General features: G+C 41.2%; 1 protein-coding gene and 1 long non-coding RNA gene across 31 annotated transcripts in view; one reads left to right on the top strand and one right to left on the bottom strand.

The window, feature by feature from the left end:
• TCF12 (transcription factor 12) overlaps positions 1-26,847 on the bottom strand; it is a 147,273-nt gene that overhangs the window by 76,858 nt on the left and 43,568 nt on the right. For all 30 annotated transcript variants that reach the window (XM_083475722.1, XM_083475728.1, XM_083475723.1 and 27 more), the window contains 3 exons: positions 22,512-22,585; positions 18,386-18,454; positions 13,701-13,803 (listed from right to left, as the gene is read on the bottom strand). In XM_083475722.1, the coding sequence (XP_083331848.1) occupies positions 13,701-13,803; positions 18,386-18,454; positions 22,512-22,583 (244 nt within the window). In that variant the 5' untranslated portion in view covers positions 22,584-22,585. The remainder of the gene's footprint in view (positions 1-13,700; positions 13,804-18,385; positions 18,455-22,511; positions 22,586-26,847) is intronic.
• Positions 24,738-26,847, top strand: part of LOC310693676 — a 111,289-nt gene continuing 109,179 nt past the window's right edge. The window contains exon 1 of the long non-coding RNA XR_014519316.1: positions 24,738-25,494. This is a non-coding gene — a long non-coding RNA (uncharacterized lncRNA). The remainder of the gene's footprint in view (positions 25,495-26,847) is intronic.

Below are 26,847 nucleotides of genomic sequence, written 5' to 3'. Positions count from 1 at the left end.
TACTGTTTCCTACTTCACTTTAGTTTACTTTAATTGTTTTTGTCTTATTTTCAAGTCATTGGATCCACCTGTTTATTGCCCTGTTTGTTTTGTTGCCTGCCATCCACATGGAATAGGCAGCAGGCAGCTACTTGAGATAATTCATGGGTAGGCAAACTAAGGCCTGGGAGCCGGAGCCGGCCCAATTGCCTTCTATATCCGGCCCGTGGACGGTCCGGGAATCAGTGTGTTTTTACATGAGTAGAATGTGTGCTTTTATTAAAAATGCATCTCTGGGTTATTTGTGGGGCACTGAAATTTGTTCATATTTTTTAAAAAAAATAGTCCGGCCCCCCACAAGGTCTGAGGGACAGTGGACCGGCCCCCTGCTGAAAAAGTTGCTGACCCCTGAGATATTTTTTTGAAAATTGGGGTGGAGGGGAGGAGCAATTCTTGTTATGTTTGTTTTGCTGCCTGCCTGTACATGGAGCATGCAGCTGTTTGGGAAAAACCACAGTTGAATAGGAGGGTGGGATGTTGGGTGGGATGTTGCATATGGGAACATTTTCTCATTTCTCATTTCTGCTGCATACCCTGCAGCAGGGATTGTTTCAGAGTTGTGGGTGCAGTCTAGTGCAGAGGCATGCTGATGACAATAATAACGATCATCTTTTTTCCTGCTTGTTGTTGAGGTGTTTGGGGGCAGGGGGAGCATTTCAGGGGCATCATCACCACCTTTTCCTCCTGCCTGGCCCGCAGCAGGGCATGTCCCAAGTATTTGGGGGTGGGGAAAGAGCTCAGTGCAAAGGTAGAAACATTATCATCATTATCTCCTCTGCATCCTTAATTCTGAAAAGCTTGTAGAGGACACTCAGCTTCAAACATCATACTAGTCTGGGCCAATATTGTTCAAGTACTTCTTCATGTAGTGCATGGTTAAACTATGGAACTCACGTCCACAGGAGGCAGAGACAACTAATAGCTTAGGTGACTTTAAAAGAGAATTGGACTAATTCAGCACCCCTAGCGGTGGTCCACAACCTGATTCAAGTAATTTTAAAAACCATAAGCAGCACCTAGCAGGGCCGTCTTAAACATATATGGCGCCGTGGTGCAAAGTTCCCTCCGACGCTCCCCCCCTTTCCCAGAGTTGTCCCTTTTTTTAAGGGAGGACGGGACTGCCGGCGGGGCTGGAGGAGGTGAGCAGCGGCTAGAGGACGGCTCCTCCCGCGGGGGAAGAGGCAGAGGCTGGACGCGGCGGTGGCCACGGCAGATGGAGGCTCCAGGTGTGGTGCTGCTTTGGCGTGGGCAGCATGGCGGAGGCAGGCGAGGGTGGCAAGCTGATGCTGGGAGGGGCCACATCCAGACTGCCTCTTCCCTGGCGCCCTCCAGAACTTGGCGCCCTGGCGCCCTGTGCCACTAGCCTCTATGGGTAAGACACCCCTGGCATCTAGCCTTGTTTGGTGAAGCAGGCACTAACTAACCCTTTGCTACTGGATTTTACATGCAGCATTAACTAGTCTGATTGCAATGATAAATGAATACACATGACTGTTGAACTTGGAATAACTAGTAACAGTATTCTTAAATGCCAATGTTTTTGGGAGTGATTGATGAAAGGCTAAAACTAGTCTAACTTCCATACATACAGCAAAATCTCCCAGGAATACTATCTCCACTCCTTCAGCAAGATTTCTGTGGAAACCTTCATGAAAAAAATGGTGGGTGCTCAACAATAGTGCTTGCGCACAATGTTTCAAAATCTCCAGGAACCTGCTTATCTTGAACACGAGTTTGGATTAAAATAAGACTAATTCAGATATAAGGCTTTACTGATGCATGTCACATACTAAAATATAAGGATTTCACTACTTCTTAGGTTGAATGAAATGGATAGCTTTAAAATTTATAGAAACTGAAGCTTAGAAGGGTGTATAAGGGATATACAGAAGCTTTACCTTATTTATTGGGCAGTTCAGACAAAAAACCAATCATAGTCTATAGCAGAGCTTTCCAAACTTGTGTGTCACAACACGTTAGTGTGTTGGCTGCAGTGTGTAGGTGTGTCGTCCAAACGCTCCCCGCGCTTTTATAAGGGGTTAGTTTGTTAGTAAAACTGAATTACTTTGTCGCAAATGATGCATGTGTGTTAGGAACATGAAAAGTTTGGAAAGCTCTTTTCTATAGTGACAAGTTGTGTGTATGCACTGCCCTCTGCCTTCAAGTGCTCTGACTTCTTACATCTGAACTGGTCAAATTATGGTTTGTGAGTACCATTGTTTGCCAGCAAACCAGACTGTAAGCTATAATTAGGAGGCAAACTATGGCTTGCATGACACAGTCTGTCCAGTTCAACTGCATCAACAAACTAAGGCTTGTCACTATATCAAAAATAAGGAAAGAAATTTGAGCATGTGAAGCAAGGTGGAAAACACATAGGTAAAGGGTTGGCATTATATTTGATCTAATCCACTATTAGATAGGTATATTTCTTCCTCTCAGTGAGTGCAATGTTTACTATTGGTGCCACCTTAAAACAGGAGGGTGTGCTCCAATTACATGGCAAAAATTAGAAGTGCAACTCTTGTCAAGCAAATTCATCTGCATGTTAACTGAATTCTGTACTTGTGGCCCCCAACCAGAATGAGTAATAGTTAAGCTGCAGGCAAAATTGTCTCCATATACTACAATGTATTATCCCTGTCAAGTTAATGTTCTGTGTTGAACCATATGGCATGGGTACATATTCAACAAAGAAAATTCCTTAAACTTGTTAAAATCAGCATTTGCAGTCATCAAAAAAACCTGACACAAACAATAGCTATGGCAAAAGCCATGAACACAGCACAAAAATGAAGAACAGAAGAAGTGAAACTGCTGTGAAATGACTATATATTTTATAATTTTCCTAAGCAACTGATTTTCAATTACACTAAACTCAAGCCTCCCGACACAAAATCATTTTGTTGAACAAATCTGTATTTGCATAATATACTGCATGCAAATAATACTCCTAAATCAATATAATGTGGTATGTGTAACAATGCTGTTAAAAATGAGCACTTTCTAATTCTCATGGTTCCTTCTTCCCCATAGTTGTTGCATAATTACAGAAGTCTAACAGTGCTTCATTAGAAATAAGGCCATTTAAATCAAATATCTTCATATGCATTGAGGGTAGGTCATAGATGAATTAAAAACTCCCCAAAGTCTCTGGTACCTGGCACAACCCATCACATCAAGTCAGAAATGAGGCCCAAAGAAGAGCAGAACTTCGTTCCAGCCCCCAGAGTAGTAACAATAAAATGCTGAGAAAACACACCATCAAATCCTGAGCACAGCATCAATTTCGGTTAATTACAGTCTTGTAAGCAATGTGATTATTCAAACAGCTCGTGCAAATGTTAATGAGTTCTTATTTGCATATTTATTTTTTCCTTTGTTGAAATGTCATTATTACATTCTACAGTGATGAATACTGCTGATGAAGTGGTCTGATATGTAATTAGTCATTAGATGGAATGAATAGATCAATTATGAAAAAACTGAGATTAAGAAATAGCAAACAAGACTGCCCAATATTATAAATGAATCTTTGAGAGAGAAAACTAAGACAACCACATAATATTTTTTTTGCTATTTAGATTTCAAAATCGTGAACGATAAATAAAACAACCAATTAAAAAAAGTGAGGTTTTAAGGATAATAAATTAATCAGACAGTAGAGGTGTTCTGTGGAAATGGGGGTTAGACCTCCGATGCGGGTCCCTTAAATTAATTTTGATATCAACTATTATTTACAAATGATTGCTCAGCCTTCTAAAGTGTGTGTGAGCATACTGTCGTTGGCTTCTTTAAAACCAAAAACCAAAAATGCATACCACAGAAATGGGAGAAAGTATGGCCTGAAATCCTACTCTATTTTAAAAAGGAACATCTTCCTTAGCCTTTTGCGACTACTTGCTATAGTTATTAAGGCAGCGCTTGCGATTTGCTGGGGGTGGGGGAGAACACATTACTGCAGACCAGATGGGAACATTCCACATGACCAAACCAATCAATCACCTTGGTGGGGCGCAGGTGCAACACAGCCGTGTAGCAACACACCATTTCACAGTCTATCGGGCACAAACACATGGTCACCAATCAATGGCACCCTAAGGACCTCAGAGGGGGGAGGCTCTCTCAAGTCTTACTGGTCCATGCCTGATGACTTCATAATCACACATCATTTCATTCACTGAAGGATGCAAACTAGCATTCTAATAACCTTCTATTGAAAGCATTTTAGGTTGTGCATATTAAAAGGAGTGCAGTTTGAAGTACAGTCACGGAGCTGAAACTGTAAGGAGTGGAGACGAAAGCGACTTGAAGCTGAAAACTTCTGCCTTGGAGGATATTTTGCCAAGTCCAAGATCAGTGACAATATCATTCATTTTGGAGCAAAATCCACATACGATTCCATTTTCACACAAAGAAGCCATTAAAAAATACTAGGCTAGTGGAGCTAAAGGGGCAAATTTTAATGTGTGAATACACAAACACACCTCCCCTTAGACTACTGCAAAATATTTATTTTGACAACTTTTCTAGTGTAGTACCTATGCATTTTTTAATTATTATAAACGAAGATAAACGAAGCTTTTCTCACTCGTCAGTGTAGCCCCATACTGCCACAGTGTGGCATCTTGCATTCAGACCAATCATTCCTGGGGCAAAAGAGCAGAGCAGGACAGGGAATAAAAAAGTAAAATCTGGCAGCCAGCCTACAGAGTGCGAGTTCTTATACAGACCTGCTGGACGATTGCTCTTTTATCTCTTTATATCCTTATATCCTTTTTTGACCAACACATATATGGCATCAAGAGGCAGAATATTTCATCCAGATAGAATGGCAAGTGTCCACCTTTGTTTTACAATTATACATTAAGTTTCTCCCCAGATACTGTTTGATTGCTGGATTGATCTTTCCAACTTTGTACTAGAAGCCTCTCACTAACCACCAAAACTTCCCCTAACAAATTATTATCTCCTAAATTTTATGTCCATGAAATCCTAGGACCATACTTAGCTATACCAAGTGTCGTGAGGTTACTAAGATTATAAACTCCGAATACTTCCACCCATTACTTGTATTAATCCAGTCTTATTTCCAATGCACAGAAAAATATATGTCAAAGAAGTTTTATGTCAGTGTCATGTTCTGCATCTCCACACTGCATTCATTCATGCCTGCTGCTTCTATAGAAGGTAACAAATAATTTACTGTAACTTATTTCAATTATTGCTGTGACATCTCAAAGATCTCCAGTACTCTTAACTTGCCACAACACCAATGGGCCTTTAGTATAACATAGTTTTAGTCTTTATATTTTTTAAAAAATAAATTTTCATTGAATTTTAACAATAAACAGAAACTGTAAACAGCGTACTTCTCCCGTTTTTGCCTACAGAACTAAAATGTAAGAAGTGACATAGTCTGTACCAGGTCAGGACAGTATTTGTTTCTACGAGCAAATCCATACAAAAAGACATCTGAGAGGCTGGGGGCTGCAGCACATTGCCACTGCAAAATATCTACAATATCTAAAGAGAGAGAAAACACATGTAGCTTCTACATGTCTGGAGAGACTTGCCTTAACAAAAACATTTTAAGCAGGTCCCGAAAAAGAGTACAGCAAACCTGCCTGGTGTCAATGGGCAGGGAGTTCCAAAGATCTCTTAGAAGTGCGGAATGGCTAGAGGACAATGATTTCTGCATGGTTACATATTCCTTCCCTAATAATCCCTAATAAGTAAAGGTAAAGGTACTCCTGACAGTTAGGTCAGTCATGGACGACTCTGGGGTTGTGGCGCTCATCTCGCTCTATAAGCCGAGGGAGCCAGCATTTGTCCGCAGACATGTGGCCAGCATGACTAAGCTGCTTCTGGTGAACCAGAGCAACGCACGGAAACACCGTTTACCTTCCCGCCAGAGCAGTACCTATTTATCTACTTTCACTTGACATGCTTTCGAACTGCTAGGTGGGCAAGAGCTGGGACCGAACAATGGGAGCTCACCCCGTCGCGGGGATTCAAACCGCCAACCTTCTGATCAGCAAGCCCTAGGATTTGCCTTTCTGAAAGATACATGGAAAATGACTCCAAGATCTTCCTTGAATGAATGCAACTAATATAGAACTCCACTGGGGTATTCTCCACTGATTTGCAGTTTTCATTCGTCATTTCGCTGGGTGTTCTCCCAGCTTTATAAGATCCTTCTGAAATGTCTTGGCAGAGGCAGAGGTAGGCAAACTAAGGCCTGGGGGCCAGATCCAGCCCAATTGCCTTCTAAATCTGGCCCATGGACAGTCCGGGAATCAGTGTGTTTTTACATGAATAGAATGTGTCCTTTTATTTAAAATGCATCTCTGGGTTATTTGTGGGGCCTGCCTGGTTTTTTTTACATGAGTAGAATGTGTGCTTTTATTTAAAATGCATCTCTGGGGTTATTTGTGGGTCATAGGAATTCGTTCATTCCCCCCCCCCTAAAATATAGTATGGCCCCCCACAAGGTCTGAGGAACAACGGACCGGCCCCCTGTTGAAAAAGTTTGCTGACCCCTGGTCAAGGAGATGAGTAACTATATAACCTTTAAAAGACATCTGAAGGTAGCTCTGTATAGGGAAGCTTTTTTAGGTTTTATGATTTATTATGTTTGGGCAACCCAGTCAAATGGGCGGAGTACAAATAATAAGTTATTATTAAAATTATTTTTTATGTGTTAAGACTCAGTATTACACTAAAATATATCTCACCTTCAAACAAGCATTAACAATATTCAAAACCCTTCACACTACATACAGGGCACATACCTCAAGCGCTCATCCCCTGGTTCCTCCCTTCCTATAGCAGTGAAAGCAAAAAAATGAAGCCAGCTGGTTTAGCGTTACATGTGAACCAGTGCTCATGTGGTTTGCTTCTCCATATTAAACAAGGAAAACGTTTTTGCAAGTCTTGTAGTAGGTTGGCCTAATTTTAAGAAATTGAAATAGTATGCAGCATTCTGAGCATTTTTACTGTTGATATTCAAATAAAGAAAAATAACGTTAGTTCTATCTTTTAAAAATTAAATAGGACACTTTTCAAAACCATAGTGGTATTTTTCTCTCTAAGCATATGTAACCGGCAGATCAAAATCTTCACTTGTCTTTTCAGATTATCTGTATGCTCCCTTGAGTGAAAAAACCCCTGTATCCTTACACCTGCTCACTCCACAATTTCTTTGCACTTGACTTCAAAGGCAGTGTCTCTACAGTGCTGAGAGCAGCAAGATGGTCACGGAGGATGACCCCCTTAGAGGATTTGTAGCAAAGACAGAAATATCAACGTGGCAACTTCTTGTGACCGGTGAATTATAATGTCCTACACCTGATGGCGGTTGCTGTTCCTCAGACTGCCACAGCTGCTAACAGGGAAGGGGGGGGACAAATGGACACCTGCTGCAATATACAGATACATTTGTATAAAGCCTTCAGGTATTACTGCGCTTAAAGCCATCTGACTGAAATATTACCATAAACACGTGTGTGTGTAAAACAAGCTGAACGTACTCTTAGATGTATAAAAACCCGAGGGTAAAAAGGCTCTGTATACACTACCAGCACTGAATTATCATGTAATTTAATTTTCCTGAAACCCATTAAGTTTCCATAAAAGGAAAATGAAAAATAGATGACAGCATGTCTTCATTGTGAGCAAAATTCAATTCATGTAACACTTGGGGAGAAATAAATTATATGAGCATATTAGGCCACACCACGTCATCCCTTTCATCAGAGGCAAGTATAATTATGGCAAAGGCTGCTTTATCCATTAACAACTCATTTGGACTTGACTTTTTAAAGTCAGATCAAATGTATAAATTCAGAGTTTGAGCATGCAAGATGTCAATAAGGAGCCTTAATGGATTAAACCCACCCTAAGTGATAAAGGAGGGACACGGGTGGCGCTGTGGGTAAAACCTCAGCGCCTACGACTTGCCGATCATATGGTCAGCGGTTCGAATCCCCGCGGCGGGGTGAGCTCCCGTCGTTCGGTTCCAGCTCCTGCCCACCTAGCAGTTCGAAAGCACTCTTAAGTGCAAGTAGATAAATAGGTACCGCTTACTAGCGGGAACGTAAACGGCATTTCCGTGTGCTGCGCTTTCTCGCCAGAGCAGCTTCGTCACACTGGCCATGTGACCCGGAAGTGTCTCCGGACAGCGCTGGCCCCCGGCCTCTTAAGTGAGATGGGAGCGCAACCCCAGAGTCGGACACGACTGGCCCATACGGGCAGGGGTAACTTTACCTTTACCTTTAAGTGATAAAGGAGAGGGATTATACACAAACCAATATGAAAAGTTACATCATCATCATCATCATCATGCTCCTCCTCCTGCCCTTCACCCTAAAGCTCCAGGGTGTGTTACAACAATTCAAGCAGAATGCAAAAACAGTTTAAAAAAACTTAAAATTGCAGAAATAAGGTGGCTGTGATGCATCTCAAGTGTCAAACATCAGGGGAAAGTGGTGTGTCGTCAGCCTTTGCTGAAAACTGCATAGTGAAAAAGCCAGAGGCACCTCTGTGGGGAGGGAGTTTCATAATAGGGCCCCCTCTGAAGATTTCAACACCCAAGAGCGTCCAGTAGGGAAGGAGGAAATCTTTCAGATATCTGGGGGCTTTGTCGTTTAGGGCTTAAATCACTTACGTTAGCACCTTGAATTGGGCCCAGAAACAAACTGGCAACCAGTGCAGCTATTTTAAATCAGGAGTTGAAATCTAAATAGAAACCCAGTCAGTAATCTGGTCGCTGCATTTTGAACCTATTGAAGTTTCAAAGTCATCTTCAAGGGTCGCTCCGCATAAAACATATTGCAAAAATCCAACCTGGAAGTTAGCAGTGCATGGCGTATAATAGACAGGTCATTTCTGTCCAAAAGGCGAACCATAGTTAGGCATCACAGTTATAAAGTATTCAGACCCAGAGTGTGACAAGAGCAAACAAACAAATATTTTTTAAAAGTTGTACCAGGGCTTTCATTTCTAAATGTCTCAAGGTACTCGACAATAGTATATCATTTCCAGCTCAAATTCAACCCCTCCCCTTATTCTACACAGCAATGGAAAACAGGATTAAGCTAAAAGTCAGCTTCTACTGGTAAATCAAATCACAGATAGAGAAAATTATAACTGCAGGCCAGAGTAATTAATGCAGTTCTTAGAAGAAGGTAATTTGGTTCACCAGGGATTCACACACACACACACACACACACACACACACACACCCCACTCAACATTTCTTCCAAATTGCATCATCACGACATCCACCAACAACTGTTGTCTACTACAAAAGCACAATATTCTTTTCCCTTCTTTCATGTCAAACAGCCTTAAATCAAGGTACTCATTTCTAACCATTTACATTATGTGATACCCAATTATGTAGCTTTCAGCAATTTGACACCATCAGATGTAACCTTTGATGGAAAATAGATGCACTGCAACCAAGCAGAAGAAAGCACACATGTATGCATGCTCCCATCAATAGTGTGAGCCACACACTTGTTCAATCAAAAAGTACTGTATAAGGATTCCTTAAAAGCAAGCTGTAGTATGACCTAATTCCAGAATCAGATTAAATATCAGAAGCTTCCTTTAGTGTTAAATCTGTCCTGACAAAAGCAGGGTTAATACAGAGCAACCTTGTATTAATGTAGAGTAACATGATTATTTATCTGAATGGGCAAAGGACTTGAAGACATTCAGGTCATTGCATTTTGGATAAAAAGCTGGTAGGCTTCGCTCTGACTAAAAGAGTTGGATTTTGTGTGGATCTGTTTCTATTCAGATTCTATGAAACAGGGCAGATCTTGGAGCACTCCTGCTCCACAGTATCAGTAACTACCCATTTCTGCACCGGATTATTAGCTTGCACTCACCCTTTCATGCATATCTCCCTCATATATTCCCTATCTCACCACCGGGGATCCAGGCTGGGTCTTCCAAACCACCAGGAAGCTGATTCTCTTCATGGTTTGCTTGGCTTAATGTTTAATTGTCCTATTCTGCCTACTTGTAAATAGACTCGGAATATCATGTTGAAGTGCATAAATCAGGATAGGTGAGTTTTAGAGCCACATGGTTAGTGGATACAAGCCAACTTCAAAACATCGTTGCAGACCCATATGCAGTGTAGCTGTGAGGGGTGCAAGCAAGCAGCCAATAACAACATGCACCATTTTAGGTTGGATAAAAATAAGACACAATTTACAGTGCAACAGGGTTGGCGTAGGCATTAAGCCCGTATCCACCTGATCAACCAGCCTGCTAGTTGATGAGCTGACTTTCAACGGCTAGGGTCGGACACTGCTGAGGTTCCCCACAGCATGAACTGATTATAGCAAGCTTCCCCTGTCATGAGCTGGTCTTCTGGATAAAAACCCTCCAAGTCCCTCCCATGACACTTCCTTCCAAAGGATCCAACCCAATGTCTCTTCTGTCGAAGGAAAGCTGTGACAATCTGAAAACTGATTCAAAATTTAAGAACGTTAACATCACAGGGTGGGAAGCTCAACCTTAATACCGAAGTGGAATCAGCTGAGTGGGTCTGCCTCTTTTATGCTCCTGGGGCAGGACAGACCTCTGAAGTCTTTTCTCTCTCTGGTCCAGAAGCTATGCGCCCTGGAAGGTGAACAACAAGGGGATTGAATCAAAGCTCCCAGTTCCTACCCTCTAACTGGCTGCAAGTTGTGCATATCAGCTTGCATTGGGCAGAAGGTTCCCAAGGCTGCATGCTTCTTCCACAAGCTCACCAGGCCACAATGCCTGCTCCCAGTAAGCTGTGTGCAGGGTGATTTAGGGTTCAGATGACAAAAGGCAAACATGGGTGGAACAGATATGACACTTACCTTTGTACCAGAGACTTTATTTTAGATGTGCAAAAGTTTTCTTTCTACACACGCACATCTCTCTATCAAGGAAAGAGGCATTAACATAGCTCAATAACACACTCCAGCCAGGCAAAAACATTTACGGAGAGTGAAGAGCAGGGCTGGTGATGGGTGTGGTTTGGGGAGGGTTTTTGTTCTGGGCAAGTCTTGAAGGCTAGATGGAGAGGCCTGGGCCTGACCTTCCTCATCCCACCCTAGTTCAAAAGGTACTCCCTGTGAACATTAGCCACAGTGCAGTCATAATGGCCACATTTGGCCAATCATATTTTGATTTAATATGTCAAGATATGGGTGAGCCTCATGGTTTAAAGTTGACTTTATTTTCTGGCTTGTTTGGAAGCCATTAACAACAGTTCCTCAGTTTGAATGCAATGGAAAGTTATAATTAACTAAAGACTTCCCTGCTTGTTTGCTCACTCCTGCAAAGGAAGGAGCATAGCAGCTGCGTATGGGGAATGACTCTCAGCTTATTAAACTAAAAAATGGTTTTTAAAAAACTATACCTATGTTCACAATGAAAGGGGAACAGGAAAGGAAAATTCATGTGGGAGGGAGATGGAGCAAGTGCATATTCAAGCATGGTGAGGTCTGGAAGTGGGGAAATTCACATGAAAGGAAAAGTGAAGCCATGAACCTATGGAACACTCGTGACTTTTTAAAACATGTTTTCAACTGCCTTGTTGGTGTAATTTTGTATTGTCCAATATGCGGTTGGTTTTGTGCATTGTACTCAGCTCTGGTATCTTGCAGATGAAAGGCAAGTTACATTTGTACTGTACCTATTTTAATGAAAGAAATGAAATTCCAGATATGGCAACATTACCCTGAGCACATTTCAACCTGGTTACAAGTTCATATAATGCCATTATCTCACTCTGGTACCAGAACAACTCAATTGTGTTTCTTGAACTGCAAAGAAAACACTTTTTTCACACTGACAACATAAACAGGCTAATTCTGGAATTAGGGATGAACACAATTCAGTTCAACATAACAGCTTTACATCCTCTGACAAAAGCACTTTAAAATGTCTAAATGAATATTAAAATGCATCTTTCCACAGCAAATTGTTCATTACTGAATCACTATCAACTCTTGTTAGACAAAATTTCTAGCTCCTGCAATGTACAAGATAATTAAAGTGTTTAATAGCTCCATCATCAAAGACAGTGGCAATTCATAATCTGCTATCTTTTCAAGCAAACATGCTTATGGCTGAATATGATATACAGAAACAATATCCCGTTGACACATAATTCTCTGTTTTTAATAGTGCTTGTACGCCAGGACAGAAATTATGAAATATGTTTGTTATCTCAGTTCTAATACTATATAGTTTAAAGAACTGTGAAAAGCAATTGTTGTACTCCAGTTGAGCAAGGGTGAGCAAATCACCAAGCTCAAATCACCAAAAACTGGAGCCTCAAACAGTCTGAGACTCTGGTACAAGAAATGCAGCCAGCATCAAATTTGCTGTAATATTGTAAAACACATCAACCGCCTTTCTAAGAATATCTCACAACTCCAATGACACTTATATTAAAAAGTAAACATAAACATCAATACAGCCTTCCACTTAAAGCTGTCATACAATCTTATAATACGAACAGCAGCCTAAAGAAAAATTTCACCTGCTGCCAGGCAAGAGTATGATAATAAATGTAGCAAAAGACATGTATGACAAATGTAGCAGGGATGATGGGAAATAAATTCCTCAGAGTATGAAGCACAAAATTATAACCAAGAATTTCACCTAACTTCAAGATCTTCTGGTTTAGACACTGTCTTCTATCTTTGGGGAGGTCAGCAGGGATGATGTTTGTGAGGCTTTAAACAGCTCCCACTCTTACCATGAACGGGGGAGGGGGATTTCCAAACAGGATGCTAGCTTTGGAGAAAATGTTGCTACTGTTAAGATTTCGTGCCATGGAACAGGCATTTGATGGTCAGCTCTGCTTATGAACGTACTTTGTGCAACCCAGCCATTTGTTTCTCTGTTTGTGGAAGACTAAAGCAGAAAACAAAGGTAAAATGGAAAGATCTACAGAGGACCACCAGGATTTGGATTTATGTAATCTACTTAGATTACTGTGGCAGTGTCTTAAAAGGACAATATCATCAAGAACACAAATAGGTCACATGCACCAGACAACATCAGTTTAGCAGACGAAGTAACATTATGAAGAATTCCTAGGCTACAGGAAAAAGCTAAACCAACTTGCCTCAACATATATTCTACAAATCAGTGCAATTGCTACATTTAGGTCACACAAAAAAGAAAGCAATTAAAGCAGCATTTTAAGACAAAGAAAACAACCTATCCAACAGCTAAGCATTCTCTTAGCCATCTTCACAACACACAGGATGAAGTGGACCCTAGCTCACGAAAGCTCTTGTTCATCTTCGTTGTGCCTTTTTTGGCTGGAATTGCTGTTACTAAATCATCAAGATGTAACTATACTTTGAAAAACAGACAAAGCAGTTCCAAGTTTTGATAAAGCATAATAGAAAGCATTCAAATACTTTTCAAAGCAACAGAACAAAGATACATATTAGATTTACTTTTGGTGGTTTGGCCTCTTTCACAAAGCAGTATAAAATCCCTAGACTAAGAAGTTGCCCTGTAAAGCAAATGTGAAGTGCAAATACCTTATGTTTACAGGAACTACTATCCATCTACTAAATGGGAAGAAAAATATCTCAAAGCCAGAGGGGCTTTGATGGGCTACTCACAAATAATTACCTACTTACCCATCAGATTTGAGTTCATGAAAGGTGTCGGGGACAATCCTTCATCGGGGCCTAATCGACTATCATTCAAGTGATCACCATAATGAGGGCTGTCTGTAAAACCCTATGGGAAAAGAACAGAGTATTTAACAGATTATTGGGCAGCACTACTAATTTGAGTTCAAAGATACTCTTCTAATTAAATGCAGAGATACAGTCGGTCATTCTTCAGTGGGTTGGTCTTCAAATCTGCGAATCACAACAAACACACAAATGCTGAGCCTCTTAGCACTTCATAAACTCCCTTTTCCCTTTAATTGTACAAGAAAAAAAACACTATAAATGAACTTCAAAAGAAGAGGCTCCAAAGGGTTTGATACCACACTTTAAAATAATAATAATAATAATAATAATAATAATAATAATAATAATAATAATTTGATTGCAAGGCTCACAAAGTGTCCTAAATGCAAATTTTGAGATTCAGGTCTAGCCACATCTACAAGCAGAAAAGTTCCTAGAAATTAATTAGCAGTGGCAGAAATTATGGCATCATGACAGATTTAAAGAAGGAATTTCACTATTTTGAATGCCACATAGCCACATGAAGTTACCTGTTGATTTGGAATCTTATAATATATATAGCACATGGTACTATCAAGACTGTATCATCCAGAGAAACTCTGGGATTGGGCCCAGGGACCATGTGCTCTCCCCACCTCCCAGGGATTTCTAGCCTGTTCCTCACCACAGAAGAAGTCACCAAACACATTTATTTCAGCACATTACTTCCAACAATCGTGGAATTATAAAGCATGCAGCAGTCACCAAGACCTTCAGGGGTGGTTCAACACCACCTGTAGTGAGGCAGGATGGGAATAGTGCCAATGGCCTGCTCCTGCTATCTTTGCAAATTCAAACTCAGGGAGAAAATATAATATGAACAGAATCCAAGCCTCATCCTCAAATGCAGTTAAGCCTAAATCCATGTAATTCATATTTTGCTAGCCACATTTATTCCTCCCCACCCACTGTCTCCTCCCCGCCATCTGACCCATACATACTGCAATATCTGATAGTCAGTGTACTATTTTTGGTGCCTGCATAGAACATTTTAGTTTAGACAAGCCTATTGAGACAATAATAATAATAATAATAATAATAATAATAATAATAATAATATTCCGCCCTCCCCAGCCAAAGCTGGGCTCAGAGCTTTGTTACAGATGTTTTAATCTTTTTTACTGTTAATTTACCGTAATTATTGTATATGTTTTTAGCTTTTAAAAGTTTTTTTACTGGTAATTTTAATATCTCTTATAAGCTGCTTAGGTTTTACTCCAATCAAGTGGTGTAAAAATTTTTTTAAATAACTTCAGGGATGGTGACAGGAAGCACCTACAAATTGCTGCTATTCTGTTTCATTGTACAAGAGTGGGGAGGTACCTTCTTCTCAGATCAGAATTTGAGGGCATAGGATTTGGAAGGGGAGGAAACATAATTTTTATATTTACTGATGTTTTGGTTAGAATGTCACATAACCAGGTTCTTTAAATCTCTTGGCATTGAAGCATTAAACAACTTCTAAGACAGGCTCAAGCAAGAGAGTAAATTGCTCTGGCCTGCAGCAATAAGAAACCACCCAGAATCCCTAAGGGCTCTGAAATCATCAATCACTGAACATTCATCATTTTCCAGGCTGTGGGCTTGAATTCAAGACGACATTAATGGGGCTGAAATAGGCCTCCCTATCTTTGCAGGCGTGCTGTCAGTTCAACCAAAGGGCTAGTAACTAAGGGCTAAATATCTGTCAGATTCCTACAACTGCTTATAGATGCATGTCACAACTTTCTGCTATACTGCCTGAGCATTTATCTTCTGGGAGCCCCAGAAGATTACTCACTTTACCTACTTCAGAATCAGCGATACACATGTGATAGACATTCAGAAAAAATCTTAGTGACATTTACAACTTGCTTATGACTACAAGGGTGTCCTCCGGTATCCATGACCTGGCCCCATCTGTCAGACAGCCAGCAAGTAGCAGCAGCTGCCCAGGAAATGAGAGGCTCCTAGCCAAGGTCACTGACTGCAGTTTATTTTATATTCAAGTACAGAAGAATATTATAAGACACTAGCTGAACAAAATAACTTGCAGAGTACACCATATATCAAGCCAAATCTTCTAATGATTTGATCTTTTATCTAATTAATGCAGCAAGACTCAAAGTAACAAGTCACAACTCTCAACTTTTTAAGAACCAAAAATAAAACACCAACAGTGGGGAGAAGTGAATCACCATCTATAGCTAACTGAAGCCACTAAATACTGCTGAAGCTTTGCTAAAGAATACAGTTGTGTTCTAGAGTCATCCTAGTTAGCAATGGCATGTTAATACAGGAGAAACAATGCACAATATTAAAACTAGCATTATCGGCTTTGCTAGAGAGGGAGAAAAGCATGCAAATAAAGACAGGAGCCTAGCTATTATAAACAGCCTGGAGGAAATGAATTTTAAAAACAATCAACAAAAGCTGGTTGACAGTCTTTGAAATAAAACATTAAAATGAGCGTCTAAATTTAAAATGAGGCGCTCATAGTTGTCTATATTCCCCTTCCCACTCACCATTACTGACGAACTTCAGATATTACTAAAATAAAGTAATAAGCTTGTAAATGTAGTATGAACAGTGTGCTTGGCTCTCCACAAAACATAACATCCATATGACTCAGAGGGTTCCATAACTCAAAAAACAGCTAACACAGGGTGGGAAAGACTGGGAAACTAACACATTCATCATGGGGGATGAGTGTAGAAGAAAACCAGTCAGTCACAGGAGCCCCTTCCGTAGCACCCGCTCAGTGACAGGGAGTTACTGAGAAAGCCATTAAGATAAGGGAGATTGGGAAGGAAATTGTTTCTAAGAAACAGTTGGCAGGCTTCTCAAGTAACTATTGATAAAAACACAAGCCACCCGAACTGTACCCACAAAACTGTGCTTCAGAATGCCTTTTCCATTAGGTGACATCCCTACCACCTCCACTGAGCGCAACCTGCAGCCAGTAAAGCCTTGAAGTTAGAAACTAGTGAACTGTAAAGTAAAGAATGAGGTCTTAACCACAGATCAGTTGGTGAAAAAGGACTCTTGCATGCAACTGATACCAGACATTTTGTATATCATAGTTCCAGGAGTATATTCCAGCTACAGTGGTACCTCGGGTTACATATGCTTCAGGTTACATACGCTTCAGGTTACAGACTCCGCTAACCCAGAAATAGTGCTTCAGGTTAAGAACTTTGCTTCAGGTTGAGAACAGAAATCATGCTTCGGTGGCACGGTGGCAGCGGGAGGCCCCATTAGCTAAAGTGGTGCTTCAGGTTAAGAACAGTTTCAGGTTAAGCACAGACCTCTGGAACGAATTAAGTACTTAACCCGAGGTATCACTGTATACGACTAGCTGACCAGGTATAGCCTTGCTTCACTTGGTTACATCCTGGTAACCTCTTGTGTGGAATACTGCAGTATTTTGTACAAGGAACAGACTGGATATGGTCCAAAAATTTCAGCTGGTCTCAAATATGGCCAAAAGGTAACCAAACGGGGTTGGGTTCTACAAATTTATAATCCCTATAATGGCTCCCAGACTATTTCCAAGCACAAATCAGTGTTGATATTGACCTTTAACTTTTTGGTGCCAACAAGACCCTTTTTATTTTCCAGACTTTGAGAGACCCAGCAAGATTTTAGATCATGTTCTTAGCTTTACTGTTTTATCCTCCATGCTTAACAACTCAAGAGTTGTTTTAATTCATTATACCAATTATTACATGTCTTATTGTTGTTTCTAAAAGTGATATTTTGCAAACTTCACTGAGAAAACTTTGTTATATGTGGAATATAAATGAAGAAGCATGTATCATTTATTCAGTGTTCCTAAAAGTTTCTGTACTTGGGCCTTTGTCTTGGAATGTAAGAATTTGCTGATGTTCAGACTATTTGTCCATCTAGCCTAGAATTTATGTTGTGAACCAACCTGAAGGCTTCGGGCATAGTACACATTTAATTGATTAATAATTGTCTCCTCTGAAAGGCTTCAGCTGCCCCGAGTCTCAGACAAGTAAAAGCCTTTCCCATCACTTGCTATCTGAACCTTTTGACTAGAGATGCCAGAACTAGAATCTGGAAACTGCTGTATGCAAAGCAGGTGCTCTGTGGCCTCTCCTCTAAACTCATACCGTCCCTTCTGAAACAATCTGCCCCTTTTAAACTTATACTGTGTCTACCAGCCCCACCCAGCTGTGCATACAAAATCCTGCACACACAGTGACGTATGCAACCTGCTGCTGACAAGGATCTGTGGACTGGTACATTAACATAACACTGGTATTTGAAGAAGACTAAAGCAGGGCATACCAGAGTTCTTCCTATGAAGAGAGGAGGATGGAGATGAAGTGTCTATAGCCAGAAGTGCACTGTGTCCCTTGCCTGTGCTCTGCAGCTTCCCTGCTTAGCATAGTAGTTTAGATGGCTGCAATAATACATTTCTGCTGCTAAGAGAAGAGTCTGTGGCTGTCTGCTGCACAAGCCTTTCTACTACTAGAACTTTGAACCCACCTTTGAGCAACTCAAACTTTTGAGAACCATCTTTTTTCACTTTAGAACCCCAGATGCACGCAAATAATTACAGAGAAAACAAATCCCACCTCCTCATGTTTCAGCTTCTCAAGAGCTGTTGAGAGATCTGAGCTTTTTCCAAGGAGGCCACCATTTTCCTGTAAGCAAGGAAATAGTCAGAAAAATTAGGGCAAAATTAAAAGAACATTTGTTCCCAAAAAATTTTTAACATTGTACCTCACTTTAAAACAAAAGTCTGGCATTTAATGATTATGCTTAACAAAAAGCAAAAAAAAGGTTGCTTACTGAACTGTTCAAGTGTTTGGTAGTTTGTTTCACACTCCTATATATGGAGCTGCATTTGCACATGGACAAGAGGTGGAACCTTCCAGAAGTTCTAAAAGGAAGGGTTGGAGCTCCCCTGCTTTCAGCCATGTGCTTTGCGCAAAGCAAGGGACACACTGTTCACCCTCTCCATAGTACAGGCACCCTTAATAGATATTACCACCTGGACTTGAGACAGAGTCCATATGATAGAGCAAGAAAGTGTGACATATGACTGGAAAAGGGTTCGTTCTAGGAACAGCTAGAGGTAAGCAACCCTGTTTTCTTCATGGTCCCTGTGCAGTCCCTCACATGAGAAATTAGCAGGCTTGTTTTGTCACACAAACCACCACCCTGGCTGAACCAATTCTGTCTTGAACGTGCAAAAAATAGTAGTAATCACAAATCTGGAGTATACAAACTAAAACAATCCTTTATGAATTGTTTGAATGAAGTCGCTGAATATTGCACTGTAGAAGCAACATTGGAATAACCCTGGCACAATGGACCTTGAGAGAAACTAGGCACATTTTCCTCTAGAGACTACAAAACTCTAATTGCCCTCAGAAGCAACTGAAAACATGTCTGTAAAGAAATGCAATTGCCTTCCAGGTGTCTCTGCAGTCAACAAAATTGTTTTGATAACAGATATGGAATTAGGAGTGAGCAGTGGGATAGCCAGCCTTACTGATATCACCAAACTGTTCAGGGATATAAAAACAAAAAGTGATTGTGAGGAATTCCAAAAGGATGTGGTCACCTCACCTCAAAAAGGATATTGTACTGCTGGAAAGAATTCAGCAAAAGGCTAATAAAACGATGATGGGATGGAGCATTCTCTTATGAGGAAAGGTTGATGCTGTGCTTGGGACTTTTTAGTTTACAAAAAAGGCAAGTCAGAGCTGACATGATAGATGTTTATAAAATTATCCATGAATGGAGAAAGTGGATAGACAAAAGTTTTTCTCCCTCACTCACAACACTAGAACTCATGAACATCCAATGAAGGGGAATGTTGGAAGATTCAGGACAGATAAAAAGGAAATGCTTCTTCATGCAACACATAGTTAAGCTATGGAGTTCATTCCCACAGAAAGCAGTGATGACTATCAACTTGGGTGGCTTTAAAAGGAGATTAGACAATTCATGGAGGAGAAGGCTACCGGTGGCTACTAGTCACAATGGCTGCGCTCTGCCTCCACTGTCAGCAGCAGTATGCAGTATGCTGCTGAGTACCAGTTTCTGGAAACCACAGGAAGGCAGAGTGCTCTTGTGCTCAGGTTCTGTTTGTGGGTTTCCCACAGGCATCTGGATAGTCACTGTGAGAAAAAAGATGCTGGACTAGATGGGCCACCAGCCTGATCCAGCAAGCTGGAGCCAGTGTGGTGTAGTGGTTCAGAGCGGTAGTCTTGTATTCTGGTGAACCGGGTTCGCTTCCAAGCTCCTCCACCTGCAGCTGCTGGGTGACCTTGGGCCAGTCACACTTCTCTGAAGTCTCTTAGCCTCACTCACCTCACAGAGTGTTTGTTGTGGGGGAGGAAGGGAAAGGAGAATGTTAGCCGCTTTGAGACTCCTGAAGGGGAGTGAAAGGCGGGATATCAAATCCAAACTCCTCTTCTTCATGTTCTTATCTCACCCAACTGGGTGAATGGAGAGTAAAATAGTAAACTCAATTCAATTCAAGTGTAAAGTGATGATTATGTATTTATAAAAGTATTTATATACTGCTAAATTACAAAACATATCAAAGTGGTTTATACATTAAAAAGAAAAAAGACATCGGGGCAAAAATCCTCATTTTACATATACACAGTTCAGGGAGTCTGAACTGCTGGTGATTGACCAGAGATGAGACCTTGGGATCACAGTGGATGGTCAATGAGGTACAGCAGCTGTGAAAATATTGAATTCCATGTTAGGGAATTCCATGTTAGGGAATGTTAGGAAATGGACTAAACTGTGGAATTCACTCCCAAAAGATGCAGTGATGGCCATCAATTTCAATGGCTTTGAAAGAGGGTTAGATAAATAAATAAAGGCAACATAAACAACAAGGTTAACACAGTGGAGTAACCTCACAGGATCTGAATTCATTTTAGAGGAGACAAGGATTGAACTTAGAACAGGAAGAGACAAGACACCCAGGGACCATCTGCGTGTCTATAGCAGTCAGTACCTTCTGTCACATAGCACACCGAAGTCTCTGACATTTTAAACTAATGCTCAATGGATGCACAAGTATCTGCCATATGGCAGGGGGAAATCTCTTGTATCTTACCAATGCAAAGCCAGCATCTCAAACTGTGTCTTGCCCAATATGACAAAAGCAAGAAAAAGATGTGCCTATGTCAGATATGACGCCCCTTGCGCTTGCAATTTTTGCCTACCCCTGGAATGCAAAGCTCTCTCTAATTCAGCCACTGGTGCAATTTTGTCTCTTGGTCTCACTGAAGTATAGAGGACACTCTATAGCAGGGGTCAGCAACCTTTTTCAGCTGTGGGCCGGTCCACCGTCCCTCAGACCATGTGGTGGGCCGGACTATATTTTGAAAAAGAAAAGAATGAATTCCTATGCCCCACAAATAACCCAGAGATGCATTTTAAATAAAAGCACACATTCTACTCATGTAAAAACACGCTGATTCCCGGACCGTCCGCAGGCCGCACTGAGAAGGCGATTGGGCTGGATCCGGCCCCCGGGCCTTAGGTTGCCCACCCCTGCTCTACAGGAGTGGTGGAGAACCTGTGCCACTCCATATGCTGCTAAGCTAAAACTCCCATCATTCCTGACCACTCGCCATGGTGGCCAGGGTTGTTAGGAATTGGGCTAAAACAACATCTTCATGTGCAGAGGCTCCCCACCCCTGCCCTCCTGACGTATCCTAACTCAAAGTAAAAAGAAAAAAATTCCTTCCAGTAGCACCTTAAAGACCAACTAAGTTAGTTCTTGGTATGAGCTTTCGTGTGCATGCACACTTCTTCAGATACACAGTGTATCTGAAGCTCATGCACATGAAAGCTCATGCACACGAAAGCTCATGCACAGTGTATCTGAAGCTCATGCACACGAAAGCTCATACTTCTTCAGTGTATCTGAAGAACTGTGCATGCACACGAAAGCTCATACCAAGAACTAACTTAGTTGGTCTTTAAGGTGCTACTGGAAGGAATTTTTTTATTTTGACTATGGCAGACCAACAAGGCTACCTATCTGTAACTCAAAGTAAAAAGGTAATCATTTCCCCTCAAGTAAACAACTGTGATCTTTTATTTAACATTTATTAAACTATTTTAAATGTGCATACTATATTACTGATTCTGTAGAGCATTATGTTCACACTGTATTACATTTAAAATAACTGGAATTAACAAAGGCTACTATTGTTAAAAACTTTATAGTTTTATTGTATCTTAAATACATTACAGGAGATCCATGAACAGGATCTGCCACTTTTTAAAATGTCTGTAACTATAATGTAGATACGGGTGGTGACTGCCTGGGTACCTGGGTATTTTGCAGAAAGTGGCAAGCTGTTCCATGAACAGATTTTACTCAGGTAACTGCAGAGAGGGGGAAGGGGCAAGCCCAGATCTCCTGCATATCTAGATTGGTTTCCATCACTGGTGATAAATAATCATTTTCTTTAAAGAAATTATTTAAAAATGCAATTAATAATTAATTTGTGCAAAGATGTTCATCAATTCACCACTCAAGCAATCCTGCAAGATACAGGTATGGGCAGGAAGATTGCCTACTAATGTTTTCTTGTCTGCTGATAGATTAGTTCTAGGTACCACCTCTGAACCACAGACCGTATGCATATACAACAAATGCTCTTTTGTTAGCCATACTTCTGCCTATAATCAACTGTAGTCAAATTATACTCTTACCCTTGTAGGTTCATATGAAGGACTTGATTGACCACTTGCTCCCCAAGATGCAGCACCTGTTCGTTCTCCCATACCTAACAGCAGAAAGAAAGAGCACAGACTATATAATATAATGCAAAGATTGGGGGAAATTAGATGTATACCATCATTCAATCACATGGAAGACAGAGCAAGCTTGTTTTTCTCTTGCTCTGGAAGGTAGGATTCAAGCTGTAAGAAAGGAGATTCCGACTAAACACCAGGAAGAACTTTTTGATGATAAGAGGTGTTCAATAGTGGAATGGACTCCCTTGCAAGGTGGTGGACTCTCCTTCACTGGAGGATTTTAACACCTGTCACAGATGTTGAAGGGGGTTAGACTAGATGTCCCTTCCAATTCAAATTATACAAATCTATGATTCTATGCTTGTTAAGATAGAAAAAAAATCTCTTCGCTTTCTATCTTTCAGTATTGATAAGAAGTACACCCAAGAGAAACAGGTTGTGATACCAGTTCCCATCCTGTTTATTCACAGCGTTTGTAATCAAGAAATAGACATCCACTTTACCCAATTGGAATTCTGGCCGTCATTGTTAATAGGCTTTGTACTGCTTCATTACCACCACCTTACACACATTTATTTATCCAATCTTTTTAAAAAACCATTTATGCTGGTGGTTATCACAACTGTGTAAAGCAATTCATTCGTATTTTCATGATATGCTTGTATGACAAGGTACAGGCAGCCCCCCATTTACGCAGGGATTACATTCCGAGGCACCATGTGCATCAGTGAAATCGAGTATAATTGCAACACACTGAAAAAAACGACACTCTGCCACCATTCCACCCTTTCAGTGACAATTTAGTGACATATTTATGTTGCTTCCAGGTTCGGCACAATGCATGTATATACACTCACACACATACTGCACGTGCATAAATGGGGGGCTGCCTGTACCACATTGCCTAACATTTTTCCCCACCAGTAAATGCTTCTAAGCTCTTGTCTTCAAGAGATACTAAATCACCTTTTCATACATACTTCCTTCGTACTAGTATCATTGGTGTACCCCAGTCCCATCTCTCTCTCTCTCTTTTAAAAGACTGCTCTTTTGTAATATGGTGTGCATTTGGTACGCAATTAATGTATTTTTCCATGTATAAGACACCCCCATGTATAAGATGATCCCTATTTCTTTCAACCCAAAATTGAGAAATCAACATTCTGGATTTAGCTGCTCAGTTTATTTTCTTAATTGGTTTAATTTGGCTCTGCTTGGATTGTCGCCTGTTGTTGCAGACTTTACAACCTTGCAGCTGGGGACATCCCTACCTGCTCAACCTCACATTCCCTTTCCTTTGCTAGCATCCTAGCCTTCAATCAACCTGAGCAGTAAGAGATGGCTCGAGGCACCACACTGAGGAAGGGAACTTAAACAGCTGCATGGTGGCAATCACATCCACATTATTTCCAGGCTCCCCAGGAAGGAGTGTGAGGGGTCAGTGATTGGTGAATCTTGCATGTGCTGTATGGAGAGTGGCTGTCGTTTTTGGGGTGGCTGGGTGAGTGAGTGAATTAGGGGCATGGGTGCTGGTTTGGGTTTAATCCTTGGACGTTTGCAAGCTGATTTAACTGGGGCTAGCACCCCTTAACCACAAAAGAGTTCTGTGCAGCGTGTGCAGCTTGTTTGTGTGTGCTCCAAGATCTAATTCCAAGATCTACTTCTCCTTGGGCTGGTGAGGCTAAGCTCATACGTGCTTTACCACACCAGGGCAGCCCATCCAGCCCTTCATTCACCGCGCCCTCCATCCCACCCCATCGGCTGTTGGTGTGTTTGTGCATCGTTGGTCTGCTTGCTCCTGCTTTGTGGTATCTCTTTCCCCTCTCTGGGCTCAGAGGGCTTGCAAGCATTGGAGCATGAGAGCATTGGGATTGGGTGTGTGTTAGTGGGTTTGCCTTGCTTCTTTCGTTGCTCCCTTCGCGTCAGCTTGGTTGCTCTTCCGGGTTTGCTGTAGGGCTCCACAGAGTGTGTGTGCCTGCTTGTTGCCTGAGCTAAATTATCCCGTTTTTTTTGGCCGGCTGGCAAGCAACAGTGTGTTGGGTTTTTTAACCCCTGTGCATTCACCATCTGTGTATAAGATGACCCCCAATTTTTGACTTTTTTTATAGCTAAAACCATTGTCTTACACGGAAAAATGCAGTGTTTGAGTTGCACTGGATATGGTATGCAATTATTTTTTTTTTTAAATATTTTATTAAGGATTTTCTTGTTTTACAGAAGTGTAGTGCCTCATATATATTTTTTCCCCATGTAACATTTTTACAAATCCGTTTCATTTGTTGAGGCATTAGGGGGAGAAGAAAATAAAAATAAAAATAAAAAAGGAGAGAAAAAAGAAAGGGGGGTGGAGAGAGGGAAGATGGATAAGGGTGGGATTGGGTGGCGGTGTTTCTATTATGTTTAATGTATGTAGAGTTTGGTGTCAGCGTTTCTTGTGTTGTTCACTTGTGTTCCTTTGGTGGTGAGAGAGGTTGGGGTTGGCCTAGGGTGTGATTGTTTGCTTGTGATTGGCTGTGGTGATCTTTGTTTTCGTGTGTGAGTGAGGTGGGTGGGTGTTTTGGATCAGGTTAGCCATATTGATTTGTATGCTGTTGGTGGATTATTGTCATTGTCCTGTTGGGCTGTGTGTGTGATAAAGGGGAGCCATACCGGGGTGAAGGCATCTTCTTCTGTTTGTCCCCGTGTCAGTTTCAGTTTATTAGTTAATTTTTCTAGTAGGGCTGTTTCCCATACTATTTGATACCATTGGTCCATGCTTACTCCTGACAGGTCTCTCCAGTGTCTGGTTATGGTGTTTCTGGCTGCTGAGAGCAGGTGGGTTATGAGTTCTTTGTGGTGTAAATGGGCATTGTTGTCTTGGAAGATGTTTAGTAGGGCCAATTCTGGGGTGGTGTCTATTACTTGCTTAGTTATTTTACAAATTTCTTGTATGGCTAATGTCCAGAACAGTTGGATTTTGGGACACTCCCACCACATGTGGAAGTATGTGCCTGTGGAGGTGCACCCTCTCCAGCATTTTGGTGAGGTTCCTGGGTGTATTAGCACTAGTTTCCTTGGTGTTAGGTACCACCTGTAGGTGAGTTTCAGTGTGAGTTCTTTTCTTTTCGTTGATATGGATTTAAAGGGGGGTCTAGACCACATTCTGGTCCATTGAGTGGGGTTTATCTCATAGCCTATGTCATTCTCCCATTGATTTTTGATTGCGTCTAGGGGATTTGCGAGATTTTGGAGTAGTATTTTGTATATTGCGGATACCATCCCTTTACCGTTTCCCTTTGTTGTTAGGAGGAGGTTTTCAAAGGTTGTCAGGGGCCTAGTTGCTGCTGATTTTACTGTTGGGTTGTTTAAGAGGGCATGTAGTTGGTGTTGTGTTAACCAGGGCATTTGGGTGTCTTCTAGTTTGTCTTGTATTTCTTGTGTTGACAAGGGTTTGTTATTTTTATAAAAGTCTATTAGGCGATACAAGCCTTTGGTTCGCCAGGTTTTTATCTTGAGGTTTTGTGCTGCATGGTGGAATAATGGGTGGTATGCCAGGGGGATTAGTGGGGATGGGGTTGGGGATAGTTTGCCTATTTGTGTTTTCCATGCTTTGAGCATGGTCTGTGTGTACCTGTTAAGTGTTGTGGGAATTTTCTTTAGTTTGTTTGGGAGGAGTGGGTATGTTGTGGTGCAGGTGTTTTCAATTGTGTCCTTCTCTAGGTGTACCCATTGTTTTGTCTCATCTTCTAGTATATATGGGATTATATGGCGTATTTGGTTGGCGTTGTAATATGCTTCTATGTTATGGTATGCAATTATGTCACTTATTAGATATCCTCTTCTACAGAGAACCAAAGCCACCCACAGCATTGTAAATATAGACACACCAGATTCATAAAGGCTGTCTTTTCTCTCTTCATTCATTCCTCCCTACTGCCTGCCTTTTTCATTACTACACATGCTGTACTGACATTTCTGCCCAAAAGTCTTTCTCCTGGTTATTTCATGTCAAGTTAGAAGCATCACCACCTCTGTCTCTGTCTCTGTCTCTCTCTCTCTCTCTCTGTGTGTGTGTGTGTGTGTGTGTACACACACACACAAAAACACATGTTTACCGCTCAGTTCCGGAATTACAGAAGTCATCCCATTTTCTGATTTGATCCCAGAATGGCCCGTTTTCCCTTAGGACATCCCTACATCCCTATTCAGAGAAATGTTGGAGAGTATCGGATGCGACCCCTGAGCCAAGAAGATAGTAACTAAACAACCTTTAGAAGGCATCTGAAGGCAGCCCTATATGGGGAAGTTTTTA

Source organism: Podarcis liolepis (genome assembly GCF_965112155.1).
Source record: "Podarcis liolepis genome assembly, chromosome: 14".
Lineage (NCBI taxonomy): Eukaryota > Metazoa > Chordata > Lepidosauria > Squamata > Lacertidae > Podarcis > Podarcis liolepis.
The sequence above is the reverse complement of the archived record's forward strand: the minus strand, read 5'-3'. Positions and strand labels throughout refer to the sequence as shown.